Source organism: Condylura cristata, unplaced genomic scaffold (genome assembly GCF_000260355.1).
Source record: "Condylura cristata isolate star-nosed mole 26May11 unplaced genomic scaffold, ConCri1.0 scaffold00017, whole genome shotgun sequence".
In the NCBI taxonomy this organism is placed as follows: domain Eukaryota; kingdom Metazoa; phylum Chordata; class Mammalia; order Eulipotyphla; family Talpidae; genus Condylura; species Condylura cristata.
The window spans coordinates 41,051,954-41,066,820 of NW_004567118.1; the positions used below are offsets into that span (position 1 = coordinate 41,051,954).

The following is a 14,867-nucleotide window of genomic DNA, read 5'->3' on the forward strand; positions in this document are numbered from 1 at the left end:
TATTTATTTATTTTGCTTTTCAGTGAAGCTGCTTACTGCTTACTCCTCCTTCTGCCTTGAATATTCATCTTCCTTGGGATGGATTCTGACCAGGAACTTTTTCTTTGAGTACTTTAAAAATCTCTATCTAGTCCCTTTGTGCTTACAGTGTTTCTAGTGGAAAGTCCTCTGACAGTTTTGATGGTGTTCCCTTGTAGATTATTCCTTTTCCTCTTGATGTTTATAATATTCTGACCTAGTCATTGGTTTTCAGCTGCTTTGTTGTAATGTGGCATGGTGTGTGTCTGTCTATATTCTGCTGTTTGAAACTCTTCAGGCCTCTAGAATCACAATGTTTGGTTTTTCCTGATTGTGATGATTATCAGTAATTATTCCTTTAAATAAACTGCCTGTGACTTCTTTTTTCTCTTCTCCTGGGATCTCCATGGTATAGATATTATTTCTCTCCATATTGTACCAAAGGGTTTTGACATTATTTTCACTCTTTTTTCTCTGTTTTGTTCTATTTGTGGATTCTATAACATTGTGTCTAACTCATTAATTCTCTTCATGGCTTCTGATTGTCTGATGCTGTGTTTTTAAAAATAATCAGCTGTGGTATTTCTTGGCTCCATTATCTCTAAATGCCACTGTCTCATATTTTCTTTGTCTTCATTCTGCTGTTGTGTTATATCCTCCATTGTTTTTTTGAGTTCCATGTGTGTTTAGAACTGTTACCTTGAACTCCTTTTGTCAGATTCTGCAGTTCTGCTGAATTGGGGCTCCTCAAATGTCTGGCACAAGCAAGGGGGGGGGAGTGAAAGGGTGCTGTTGCCTGGGGGAGGGGGGGGCTTTGTTCCTGCTGATCAAAACTCTCATCTCTAGTTCCTGCTGTCCCTTAACTTTCTGTCAGGGTAGTCTATCTGGTCATGCTAATCTAGCCATAAAGTCTTACCTGTGTTTTCAGCACATACTGGTTTTCCAGGATGTTCCTCAAACCAATGCTCTGTCCTGGTGAGAGCCGGCTTGTCAGACCAGCAAGAACTCTTGGTGCCAAGACAACATCCCAAGAACAAGGTGGGCTGGAGTAGCCACATCTTCCATAACAGTGTGATGTTCACTTCCACTCTCGGCTATTTTTGAGCATTAGATGCAGCACTGGCACTAGCACAGATTCTAATCTATATGGAGTCACAGACTGGGAGTTGTTTTGTAGCAAAGATCCTTATTCTGAAGTATTTGCTCCTATTTAGTAGGTACTTGCACTGTACTTTTTAAAAAAGATTTATTTATCCATACAGAAATAGGTAACAGCCAGAGGTGCAGGGACAGTGAGATGATTCACCAGAAAGAGTGGGAAGCAGAGAAGACAGATTAACAAAGTACACTGTTGAGGGGAGCTAATGGTGAAACAGGAGATGTTTCCTACCCCACCATGTGAATCACCTCCAGGGCAAGGATCAAACTCACGCTGAAGAGGCCATGGCTTAACTTTGCTTCCCGGTGCAGTCAGTGCTCCAACCCACTATGCCACCAGGGAATGCCCTGAACTGTACTTTGTTCAAGCTTTGTTTTCCTTTAAGCCTTGGGATGGGGGTAGTAGGTGTTTTGAATATCTCAGTGGGCTTCAAGTGGTAGCTTCTTCTATGAGGAGACCCAGGTATTCTGATTTGTTCTCCCATCAAATTGTGTTCCATCTATTCCACATGGAAATCCTCAGAGCTCAATCCCTTCTCTATACCACCACCCAACAGTGCACCCCCTGTCCTGGATGTCAGATACCCCCTTTTTCCTGTGTACTGCTGAGTCTCAGGAGTTCCAGATGCTGAGTCTCAGGAGTTCCAGATGCCTGAGCCAACAGCTGTAGGGAACTCTGCATAGCAATCGCCCCTCCCTCTTGTGATCTGTACTTTCCCATTATCATTATAAACAAATTTCACTTAAAGTTTCCCACCCTCTCCACTGACCCACTCCTCTCTGGTTTTGGCTGTGGTCATCCATTTCTCTCTCAGTTATGATGTAACTTGGTTTTATTGCAGTTTAATTTTGAGTGTCTGGGACAGGTGAGCCTGATACATCTTGCTGGCCTCCCTATTTTGCATTTGAAATGATAAACATTAACTTAAAGAAATATATACATGTATGTGTATATATATATGTGTGTATGTGTATATATAGTTAAGTAGGTAGAGATGATAGGTAGATAGATAGTTAGATGATCACTTCAGTAATAAGCCCCAAATGTTGTGAGAATGACATGTTAGCAGGTGATTCTCCTGTTTCAAATGTATTTTTGCATTTTTACAGAGATGTATTATTTATTTGTATTTGAGGGAACTTTTGATTGTTCCATATAAGATGAAATTAATGTAACTCCCTAAAATTAGAATTAATTGAAATAAATCTATAAATGTATATGTACATGTACATACATGCACACAAGTATTTGAATATAAATAATATATAATGAATGTTTTGTATGTAAAGAGTGCCTTCTTTATCTCCTCATCCATAGACTACTAAGGTAGATTAGTTTTACTTGAAATGTTAAATAGTATTATCTAATTTCCATTAAAACCAAAATAGAAACTCTTTTTGCTTTATGGCATTATTATCACACCAATATGTAGTACAGTTTTCAGAGTTTGTATTCATTAAATAACTTCAGAAAGAAGTGGTAATACATAAGAGAAACAGAACAATTCCTTTAAGTATAATTTCTGTGGTAATTTCATTATATAGTTTATACTGATGTTAAAAATTTTGTCAGTTACATTCAAATAAACATTTAATTTAATTTGAAATATAAGTATATTTTGAGAGTACACTGAATGCAAGAGCTGATGATCCTCTCTCTTGTTTTTAAATTGAGGTGACATTGTACAAATGTCAAGTACAGAGCACCACACCTCCACAAATGTGCCACGCCACACCCACCACCACTGGTTTCCACCCGTCACCATCCAACTGGCTCCCTTTACCCATTCCTCCCATTCTTCCACCCCTTCCATTTATAAATACCATTCTGTTGACTGAATATAAGGGTTTATTTATTTATTTATTTATTTTATTACAAAAGTTTATTTTTACATCATTTTGTACATTTTTTTTTTTTCTCAATTGTAATCCCTGCGGGTTTCCCATCACCAAGTCACCCATGTGCCATCATCATAATCCCGTGCATTTCCCTCCTCCCACCCCGTTTTTGATCCCATTCCCCACTCCACCCCCACAAAATGTCTCTGGTATATGGTTGTTCATTATTTTTGTTATTTTCCACCTGGTCCATTATACTCCTGCTATGAGTGAAACCATCCGGTATTTTTCTTTCTCTTTCTGGCTTATCTCACTAAGCATGATCTTTTCCAGTTCCATCCAAGTTGTTGCAAAAGACATGTGTTTCTCTTTTTTGGTTGCTGAGTAATATTCCATTGTATATATGTACCACATCTTTCTAATCCAGTCATCTACTTTTGGGCATTTGGGCTGCTTCCATGTTTTTCCAATTGTAAATAAAGCAGCAATAAACATGGGGGTACAAATATCTTTTTTCAATCAGTGTTTTTGTGTCTTTTGGGTAGATACCTAGGAGTGGGATTGCTGGGTCGTAGGGAAGCTCCATGTTTAGCAGTTTGAGGAACCTCCAAACAGTTTTCCATAGTGGTTGTACTAGTTTGCATTCCCACCAGCAGTGCAGGAGAGTTCCTTTTTCACCACATCCTCGCCAACATTTGTTGTTGCTAGTTTTTTGAAGATGTGCCATTCTCACTGGAGTGAGGTGGTATCTCATTGTGGTTTTAATTTGCATCTCTATAAGGGTTTATTTTTATTTTATTTTTTCTGTTGTTTGTTTGGCTTTCTATTCCATATGAGTGATATCTTTATCTTTGTGACTTATTTCACTTGGCACCGTACTCTCTAGCTCCATCCATATTGTCACAAATGGCAAATTTCATTTTTTTATAGTTTAGCAGTGATCCATTTATAAATAGCATTTATTATATATTTATACATATGTAATTTAAGTCATATAGAGCTACATATATGTATCACTATATATTATATATACTGCATATAATATATGGTAACTATATAGAATGTATACATTCTATATATATATTCCACACATACTTTATGTTGTAGAATCTATATATATATTTTCTATATATGTAACCATATATTATATTATATATTATATAATAGCCATATATTATAGCAACTATATATTATATATAGTAACTGTATATCATATTACTATATATTATATGTATTATACATAGTACATAGACATATAATATATGTCTATAATATATGTCTATTATAGACATATATGTCTATATATTATAGAAACTAATATGTAGTTGCTGTATATATAATATATGGTTGCTATATAAAATATATAGTTGCTATAATATATAGTTACATGTGTATATGTAACTATATATGTATATGTATGTGTGTGTGTATGATTTAGGTAATCATCTGTCCATAGACACTGAGGTTGTTTCAGTATCATGGCTTTTATAAATAATCTACGATAAACATAGGAGTGCACATGTTTTTTCAAATTAGTGCTTTCATATTTCTCAGTTAAATACATAGAAGTAGAATTGCTGAATCACATGGTAGTTCTGTTGTTAATTTTTTGAGGAAAGTGCTATTCCACTCTTGCTGTTTGCATGTCTTGGACATTGAACCTGAGATAGATTGTAACAAACAGCATGAAGTCTGATGGATGAATCAGTTCAAACAAATGCATTAGCAACAACCAAAATATTATCTTGGCTGACTGTCACTGGTATTGGTATAACAGTTTTTATTTGATGTAGCTCAAGCTTCACACTTTCATTGGATCTGAGATATGATTGAGTGCCTCCAAGCTGGTGCTTAATTTACTAGCTCAATAGAGTTGACACTTGAAAACTCAGGGGTAATTGCCACTGGCTACAGTGGAAACTCTTAGTGTAACTTAGAGTCAGCTTCTGTATATACAGATTCTACATTTGAGGATTCAATCAGCATCCAAGGTTGGTGAATCCTTGAGTGTGATACCCATAAACAGAAAAAAAAAAGAAAATGTATGTAAGTGGACCTGTGCAGTTCAAATCCATGTTATATAAGGGTCCATGGCATTATACAGTCTGATACAGGTACTGTCATTACATTTGAGTTTTTTTGTGTTCTTAGGTTCATCTACCTATATTAAATAAAATTTCCTGGTGGTCATGCCTTATAAACCTATTACTAGTTTGGTTTGACTTGGTTGTTAAGCCTGGCCCATGTTTCAAAAAGCTAAATAACTAGGCAGTTTCTATTCCAGATTGGACTAAATGGAGCTTTGGTCCTGTATAGCATAGTTGTACTTAACCATTTTATAACTTCATGGCACATAGATGAGTTTCTTACACTTTCTAGTGCAAGTTAGCGTAAGAAAGCATTCACTCTTTGTTCCCTGATTTTATCACTGCTAAATAAAATACTATTATGTGAACATCTTTGACTTCCTGGATAATAATTAAAGATGGTAGAATTGAAGATAAAGGATCCCAAAACATCTTATGTTTTGTCTGTTGGATCCAAAAATTGATAGACTGTAGGAAGTTCTATTACATTAGAGTTCAGAAGACACATGTCAACTGATGACCCTTATGCTGATTTTCATAGAATAACCACTTGTTCATTGGATAGGGAATTTGCTAGCATGTTTTGTTTGGTTAGGACACCTTAAGTTCTTGTACCATTGGCCAGTAGGGAAAATTGGCTATGAATCTGATGAAAAATTAATACTGTAAATTTTTAGGAGGTATATAAAGCTTCATAGGCAGAAGCTTTGTAACTTTTAAATGTACAGAACAGAGACCACTGGTTGAGGTTCTGGCTCATAGAGGCTATTGCAGGACTCTGTATGATGGATTCTGAGATTGGGTGGAGGGAGATCAGGAGATGGTCCTGGTGTGGATGTTCTTGGAAGGCAGAGACAGCATAACTTGTTTAAAGATGAGTTGTGATCTTCCAGTCCATCCTGAAACTTCCTGCACAATGTGCTGGTGCTAAAGTTAACTGAGGTGGGCAAGGCATTCAGGGTGGGGGGGGAGTGGATTCGCTGGTAAGGAGTAACCAAACTCACTTCACCTGAAACCCACCCTTGTTTTCTTCACCTACAAGTACAGACAAAAGGCTGTACTGCAAACACTTTTACAGAAAGGTATGCCAGGATAGGATAGATATAGAACTCATCTTTTGAGTATTGAAACTTGGTGTGATTTTGTAATTTTTCTCACTTGTATGTTCATGAGGAATTTAAGTTTTAATTGAAATTGTTCTTCATTGAGTTAGGAGTAATGTGTGTGTGTCTATAATACATGTTTGTATGCACCATCCTTCTTAATTTTCCTACAAATTAATATTTACATTAAAAAGAACACTGTTGTTTCTCTGGAGTCTTTGCCTTCCATGTAACAGCTTGTCCTCTCTCTGTCCCCTCCTAGCAGGAAGCCAGTTGTCTGTGGCTATGAAAATACAACCTCTCTTTTGACAGGTAGTGCCAGTGTGTTTCTCCCAAGTATCCCCCAAATTGTGATGTTAGGAAGCCTGGATTGAAATTTATACCACTGTGGACTAGTCCTGGCCATGCTGAGGCATAGCTCTTCTACCTCCAAAGTCTTTTCACTTGCCTGAACTTTGCTTTGAATTTATGAGTTTAGGGTTTTGAATCAGAACACTGTCCAGTTTCCTTCTAGCTCTCAGATTCTAGGATTGGGTTTCTTATTGCACATCCTGTGAGTTAACCTTGTGCTTGGTTGCCTGGGATGCAGAGGCTTCATGTAAGCATCTGACAGCTTAAATATAATAGGATTTAGAGGATGAGCAACTTTTTAAAAGAAAGACTTTGAGGTTAGCAGGCTTATAGCCTATTTAGTGGTGCCATTGAAATTTAAATGAACCTGCAAATAAGGAAAATTTAGACAATTCAGGCACTGAAGAGAGGTTGTCATATCCTTGCTTAAGCATTAGCATGGTTATTTTTTTAATGTAGTCACCTTCTGCATATTAACAAAGTAGAACATCTATCATTCTTTGGCATAAGGTGAAAAATGAAGATGATATTCTGCACACATTGACCCTTTTCTCTATTTTCTCCCAGGGTTTTCCAGGAAACACAAATGCAGACAGTGTTGTGCACTACAGACTCCAGCCTCCTTTCGAAGCCAGGTTCCTGCGGTTCCTCCCCTTAGCCTGGAGCCCTAAGGGCAGGATTGGCATGAGGATTGAAGTGTACGGATGTGCCTACAGTGAGTGGTCCTTATTCCCAGACAGAAGTCAACATCATTGTGACATATAGTAAAAAACAAACTAAAAACTGGATGAAATTTTTGTATCCTTTTAATGAACTATGCTTGTAGAAATTTTTTTTTTTTGGTACGAAAATACTTAATAATGCTGCTTTAGTTATTTTACAGGTGAGTACAGAGTTGGATTTGAACTAAAGCATAGAATTTGATTCCCAGAGTTCAGCAGAGTACTTTTTTTATGGCAGCCTCATTAACAAAATTAAGGAAAATTGAACCAATAGCAGTAATTTACTGTGACTGATGTTGCTATTTTCTAATATTGAGATTGTTGGGGGAAAAAGAGGTTCTGAACAGACTCCATAAATAAGTTTTTATTGACCTCATCATTACCCCAGACCAAAGAAATCCAAGACACCAAAGACTTCAAATCCCACCTAAGGGGGAGATTTCTGAAAACTGAGGATGGAATTAGGCAGCCAGGCTTGGTTTATAACCAGCCATTTGAGCCTTGGGGGTTATTGACATTTTGCTGGCATGCCATTGGGGTTCCAGCTCAGCAGAACTGATTGGACACATTCACTACTCTATCTCTCTCGTTCTCCCTGAGTTCATTTCTTAATTCCCCCTTTTTTCTAAATAAATCCTTTATTACCCATTTTGTGTGTAACTGTGAGTCTCACTATAAGTCCCTTTTAAGCATGCACATGAAGAACCACAGTCAGACCAACCCATTTCACATTGGGGTTGCCCTGTAACAAGATGGCCCTAATGAAGACATGGATGACTCAAGTACAAATGTCACCATGTTCCTCACACACTACAATGACTCTGTTTTCCCTTTTCTTCCCTGTTTGTACAGTGTGTTGTGACTTAATTTTATCTAAGCCTGGTAACATCATTTTGTAGTATGTCCTCTTTACCCCACTGATGATAAAGTAACAACATTCGCGGTCAACCTGAACAGAATCACAAGCTTAAGAGCATTCAAAAATAGATGGGGGAATTAACTCAACAGTTGTTATACTGGAGATCCAGAAAATAGTATTACTTAATACACAAAAAGGAAAACTTAATAATATAAAGTTCTAAAAAAGTGATGAAAAACCCATCACTTGCATGGCAATAGCCTGTAAAAATGGGTTTTGGTCAGGTTGGCCAATGAAGGGTGACTTCACCCCTCAATTATATCTGACGTATCTTAGCCTACCTCTAACAGACATTTTCTCATTCAACTTGCACATCAAACAAGTGGGATAGTAATAATCCCAGTGCTTTAGAGTAGGAAAAAAAAAAAAAAAAGGACTGAACCTTAGAGAAATGAAAATGTTCATGAGAGCTATTACATATTGGATCTCAAATATTTAAAAACTATCTTTTTTTATAAATTTGGTTCTCATCACTAGCATACTAGTTAGGCATTAATTTCTTTATTCCCTTGCTTATAAGAAAATGTATTGAACATTTGCTATTTTCAGATAACACTGTTAGGTATCAGGTGTAGGGGATTCATTCTAAAAGTGTTCATTTGTTGGCAGGGGTGAAATATTTTTTAATTTCAACTCTTAAAATCTCAACAGTGTTTTCACTACATTTATGGCCTTATAAGCTCGCTTTAAGATACCCAAAAGGGGATTTCATTCACTTTGTCAGGATTTTGTGAGGAGTCACACAACTGTAAAAAACAGATATAAAGTATTATGACATGAAAATGGGGCATGAGGAGGAAAGTATTCAGGAAAACAAACCTTCTTTGTAGCTAAATTTGCAAAGTGGGGGAGTGGATGTAGAGAGGGTCCTTGCATGAGGACACTAAGGCTCTGTTAGTGCAGGACTCGGGTAAGGTGTGGGCGTTGTACAGTGCAGTGAATTGTTGAGGAGCAACAAATAATCCCCATTCTGGTAACCTCAGGGAGAATAAGTGTTTTCCAAGTCAGGCTCACCCAAGTACTTCCATCCCAGATTAAAGGATCCCAGTCATCATTAGTTCATTTACCTTCCTAATCCCACTAATTGCTCACTTTCCTGACCCTTCCAGTTTATTTACATGGAATATCTACCAGAGGTGGTATTGCACCGCCTTCGAACTTTTGTCCCTCTTTCCATTAGTCATTTCCTTTCGCTCTTTGTTTCTTGGATCTCTGAATGTGTTCACAGATACCGCAGCTACAGTGCCTGATTTAGAGTTTCTCTTTGATCCCATGAAATTAGCATCCCCTTCTTCCATTATTTTGGGAACAACTTAAGGTTTACTTACTTCAAAGCTCAACAAGGTCTTTGATGGGGATTTGCCATTAGCTTGATGTTCTTTGTGAGAGCATATTACTTCAGTTCCTTGGGTAAGAAATTAGTACAAGGAAGATTAAAGCTGTGTGTCAGCTTCCCAAAAGGATAGTTGGGTGTGCAACTGTCATGGGATCCTAAATTCAGCACATGGAGCATAAGAGACTCCTAGGTTAAAAACAAATACAGACAAGTAACAGTTGTCACCACTTGTAAATCAATACAAAGTTCACCCCTTAATAATAGAGGCTCTAATTGTCTTCATTTTTACTATTGATGATTAACGTTTAAGTGTGACTCTGAATTTTTAGTTTTGAAAGTATTATATGCTTTTTAGCTAAAAGTTATCATTTGTATTTTTGTTACAGGGCAACCCCAATGTGAATTAGGTTACCTGGCAGTGGGTCCTCATTTCTGTGCTTAAAGGGACTTATGATAAGAATCAACGGGAGGCACACACACAAAAAAGTTAATAATGTGCTTATTTGCAAAAGAAAGGGACAATGAATAACATGGGGAAAAAGAGAGAACTAAGTTAATGCACCCTACCAGTTCAGCTAACCTGGAATCCCAATAACATGCTGAGAGCCAGTCAAAAGCCAAGAGACAAACCAAGTGAGCCAAGTGAGCCAAGTGGCCAGGGGACCCCTAAGTACACATGTCTGGTTTTATATCCATCATGGCTGCTTAACTTCACCCTCAGGTCCCAGCAATCCTCCCGCTGGTGATGATGGGATTTGTAGTTTCGGTGTCTGGAGTGGAATCCGCAAAATCTGTATCTGTTAGCTCAGGACATTCTTTTCCCCCTAACATTTCTACTGCTGTGATTTTATTGAAAAATGTCCAAATTGGGCCCTCACTGGTGGCACAACAGGTTAAAGTGCAGCACTGTGAAGCTAGCCACAGCTGTATCAGCATGAGTTTGATCCCAGTCAGGGAGGTGACCCATATGGCATAGCAGACCTCTCCTATTATTCCCGCTGCTCCCCTTAGCAGTGCACTTCATCAATCTTCCTGTTCTGTTCCCCACTTTGTCTCTGGTGAATCCTCTCACCATCTCTGTACCTCTGCCCAATGCTCCAGTTCTGTATGCATAACTAAATAATTCCTAAAAAAAAGATAAATGTTCAAATCACTTATTTCAGCATATAATATCTACCAAATGCAACTTTTCATTTTCTTTTCTTACACTCCATTTATAATATTTTTTTCTTTTCATAAACACTGTGCACTTCAATGACTTTCTGGCTTGATGTACACATTTTCTCTACCTGAAAGGACCTTCTCTTATATCTAGGGTATATCATGTGAGGGTTCTTAGAAGAAGCATCCCTGCTTACCTGCACACAAAGGTCCAGGGTTTGCCATAGGTCGCCTTTGGCCCTATCTCATCCTCCAGTTACTCTCCTCCTTCTGGATGCTCCTTTCACCAAGGTTTGTGTTCTTTACAGGCTTTCTCTAGGCCTTGTATTACACTCTAAAAAGGTTTCCCTTTCAGGCGTTCACCCATTTTCATCAATATTCAATAATCTGACCCATTTCAAATTAGCGTCCTCAATGTATAGCTCTTCTGTTCAGATGTCCGGGCACTCCCCAGGTCCACCCCTTATTTCTTTAAAAAGATTTTTATTTTTATTTATCTTTTGGACTTTTCTGTTGTTTCCATTCTGCTTCTGAATTTGGCTTTCCATACTCATGGTTAGTGTCATTTTCCATGTTTTCTTGACAACCTGCTCTATTTTCATCATTAGTGCATAGTAACCTCACCATTGTATTATAATTTTTTGTGAGTGTGCTTATTGTTTGCAACAGAAAGGGAAGGAAGGAGTGAAGAAACTATTAAGTATATGGGATAGATAGACAGAGGATGGCAAAACCCATACTGGGTCTACCAGTTGCCCATAGGGCTCTCTAGTCATGGTCAAATTAGGCATTAAAAATAAAATGGATAGGGCCCTCCCTGGTGGTGCAGCAGGTTAAAGCACAGTACTAAGAAGCTTAGACCACTTCAGCATGTGTTCTATTCCCACCCGCCCTGGAGGTGACCCACATGGCGTGGCAGACCTCTCCTGACCCACCGCTGCTCCCCTCAGCAGTGTACTTTGTCAGTTGGCCTGTTCTGCTCCCCACTCTGTCTCTGGTGAATTCTCTTACCGCCCCTACACCTCTGGCCTGTACCCCAGTTTTGTAATGAATAAATAAATCTTTAAAAAGTAAATAAATAAAATGGATAAAGAGGGGAGAGTAGGAAAGGGAGGACATGCAATTGAATGGTTTACAATATTAAGTACTTAAAAAGTATGTTGATAAAAATATAGGTTTTATTTAATGACTTCAACAGATGTTGGCATTTTAGTATTTTAGTATACTATTAGTAGTCTCTAAATCAAAGATTTTATATTTTGAAGCATTTAAAGAGACTATGGAGGAAATAATTGCATAAAAGCTTCCTTCTATTTAGTACTGGTTCATACTATTGTGTTATTATGTTCAGAAGAACATAGGATTCAGGGGACCTCCCTGGTGGCATATGGGTTAAGTCTCAGCACTATCAACTCTGTGGCCTGAGTTTGATCCCTCGCCAGGAAGCCAATACACATCTGGCACTCTGGTCTTGTCCCTAGCTCCCCTTGCAGTGCATTTCAGTAGATCTGCCTTTTTTGCTCCCTACTATGACCTTGGTGAATCCCCTCAATCCCCACCTCTGACCTATATACCCCAGTTCATCTATGCATAAATAAATAAATACATTTTTTTTTTCATACAGAACTGGAATACAGGCCCTAGGCTCAGGGGTGGCGAGAGGCTTCACCAGAGACAGAGTGGGGAGCAAAACAGGCAGATCGACGAAGTACACTGCTGAGGGGAGCAGCGGGCGGGTCAGGAGAGGTCTGCCACACCATGTGGTCTCCTCCAGGGCAGGCGGGAGTCAAACTCATGCGGAAGTGGCCTTAGCTTCTCAGTGCTGTGCTTTAACCCGCTGGGCCACCAGGGAGGGCCCCTAAATAAATCTTTTTTAAAAGAAGAGAATATGGTTGTTCATTCCAGTTATGGAAAAAGTAGTAAAATGTCAAGCTGGATTAGTTCAGTTTGATGCATGTTTATGGAACTTTTATCTTGTACAAGGCTCTATACCTGCATAAGCATAGTTTCTGTTCTCAGGTGCTGAGGATTAAGTGATGGTGAGGAGAAATGTCTATTCTTTGTAACCTGCTAAATTTGGTAATGGGTTTCTGATTCTAAACCTATGTCAAAGTATAAATAGAAGATAGACTTTGATCTAAGGCTAAAAATTATGTTTCTCTAAGCTTTTATCATATAATTAACAGATTTTATCTGGTACTAGTAAATATTAAAATAACTCTAAAATCTTTTGAAATAGAACATTCTCATAGCTTTTACTTGTAATAAGCCTTTGTTTAAATACTATTTTAATTTTTATGGAAGTTACCTTACCATTACCAACTGATTTATTTTTAGCCACTCCCCAAATTAAAGTTATTAACAAATTATTGCATATAAAGAAGTATAACTAGGGATTTATATGTTGAAAGGCATCAATACACAACTAATAAAGCAGAGCAGAACAAACAATATGGGTTATATTATAACATCTAAGTTAATTTAGTGGTATAAAATAAATACTTTGGATTGAAAATGTTATTTTAAATATTGTAATTGGTTACCAGAATTTGAATCCTGGAATGACCTTTGATGCCTGAAGAACTTCAGAATCAGATACTAGGACTTATTATTAAGAAAACAGAAGCGATTTCTTCTCAGTGATACTGTTTTCTCACAAGTATGTAAACTTAAGGAGTCCCAAATTGCTTCCTGATCAGGTTCCTAAACCTGCTTTTTAAAACTCTACTGTTCCTGGTCTTGGTTAATGATTTCATGATTCACCGGGAACTTTATGTAAGGAACATTATTCATTGAATAATAGATTCTGAATTCTATACCTATAAATTATTTCAATTCTTTATAGCTCAGGTTACCCATAATACAAAACTAGTAAATCTTCAGAATTACTGCAATCTCTCTACTAATTTAGATTTCCACATTTGTACTCATTCATATACTCTAATTTCCCCTGGCAGTTAAATCACTTTGAAAAACTCAAATTTAGCATAAGTGTTAACCTGTTTAAAACTTCTAGTAGTACAATAACATACATACGTCTCAAGATTTCTCAGAGCTTGAGTGGCACTGACCCTGAATGAATCTCTAATCTTAGGACTTGCCACTCTCCGCCCAATATTTTGGGCCTTCCACTTTCCATGGGTCCTCTTCTTCACACATATGGTTTGCTGGGCTTGATATGTTTCTTCCCATTTTGTTCACCAGTCTGTCTACATCTCAAATGTCTATTGCACAGAGAAGCATTGAGAGTCTAAATATGGGTTCTCCTTGCTGGTCAACCTTTAGTGGTTTGCCTCCTTCAGTATTGAAATCCCAGAATATTGGTGATAATGGCCCTCCCTAATTTCTTGTCACTGAGATAGTGATTGTTTACATTGCCTCTCAGGATGGGATCTCTGTGCACCCTTCTTCCCAATACTGGGAGAAATTCAGTGTCAAAGGGTGAGACCAGAGTTAGCTGTTGCTGACTGAATAATAGATTCCCGGGACATTTTCATGAAATGCTTCTAGATTCATTGCTATGTCTTTGGTCAGTTAATGGAGTCATTCAGTTGTTGCTTCTGAAAACTTTTTCTCAAGTATTATCATTGCTTTTGGGACAGGATTTGCCAGACTACTCACTTTGTCATTTTGGAAATCTTACTCCACTAATTTTAGAAGAGATTTAAATTTAATACTTATGTGTGTATGCACACACATACATGCACATATATACACATGTGTGTCTAGATACACACATGCCTGTGTGTGTTACCACTTAATGTGTAAGTTCTGGTGTTTTTTATGCCTTTGTATGGATTTATATGTCCATGTATCTCTTCCTCCCTCAAAGACTTCCTATAACATTTCTTGTATGGATCTGCTGTTAAGAAATTCCTCAGGGCCCTCCCTGGTGGTGCAGTGGGTTAAAGTGCAACACTGCAAGTTGGCCACAGCTGCTTCAGTGCAAGTCTGATCCTCTGCCCTGGAGGTAACCCACATGGCGCCTCAGACTCTCCTGCCTTGCGCACTGCTCCCTTCAGCAGTGTACTTTGTCAGTTAGCCTGTTCTGTTCCCCACTCTGTCTCTCACTGCCCCTGCACCTGTGGCCTGTATCCCAGTTCTGTATGCATAAATAAATCTTAAAAAAAGAAGAAGAAGAAATTCCTTCAGCCTTTGTATGTCTGAAAAAAA

At 37.9% G+C, this 14,867-nt stretch overlaps 1 protein-coding gene across 1 annotated transcript in view; it reads left to right on the plus strand.

The window, feature by feature from the left end:
* The window catches only part of LOC101629086 (contactin-associated protein-like 3), a 191,916-nt gene that overhangs the window by 88,290 nt on the left and 88,759 nt on the right, over positions 1-14,867 (plus strand). The window contains exon 4 of the mRNA XM_012726558.1: positions 7,124-7,271. Within this exon, the coding sequence (XP_012582012.1) occupies positions 7,124-7,271 (148 nt within the window). The remainder of the gene's footprint in view (positions 1-7,123; positions 7,272-14,867) is intronic.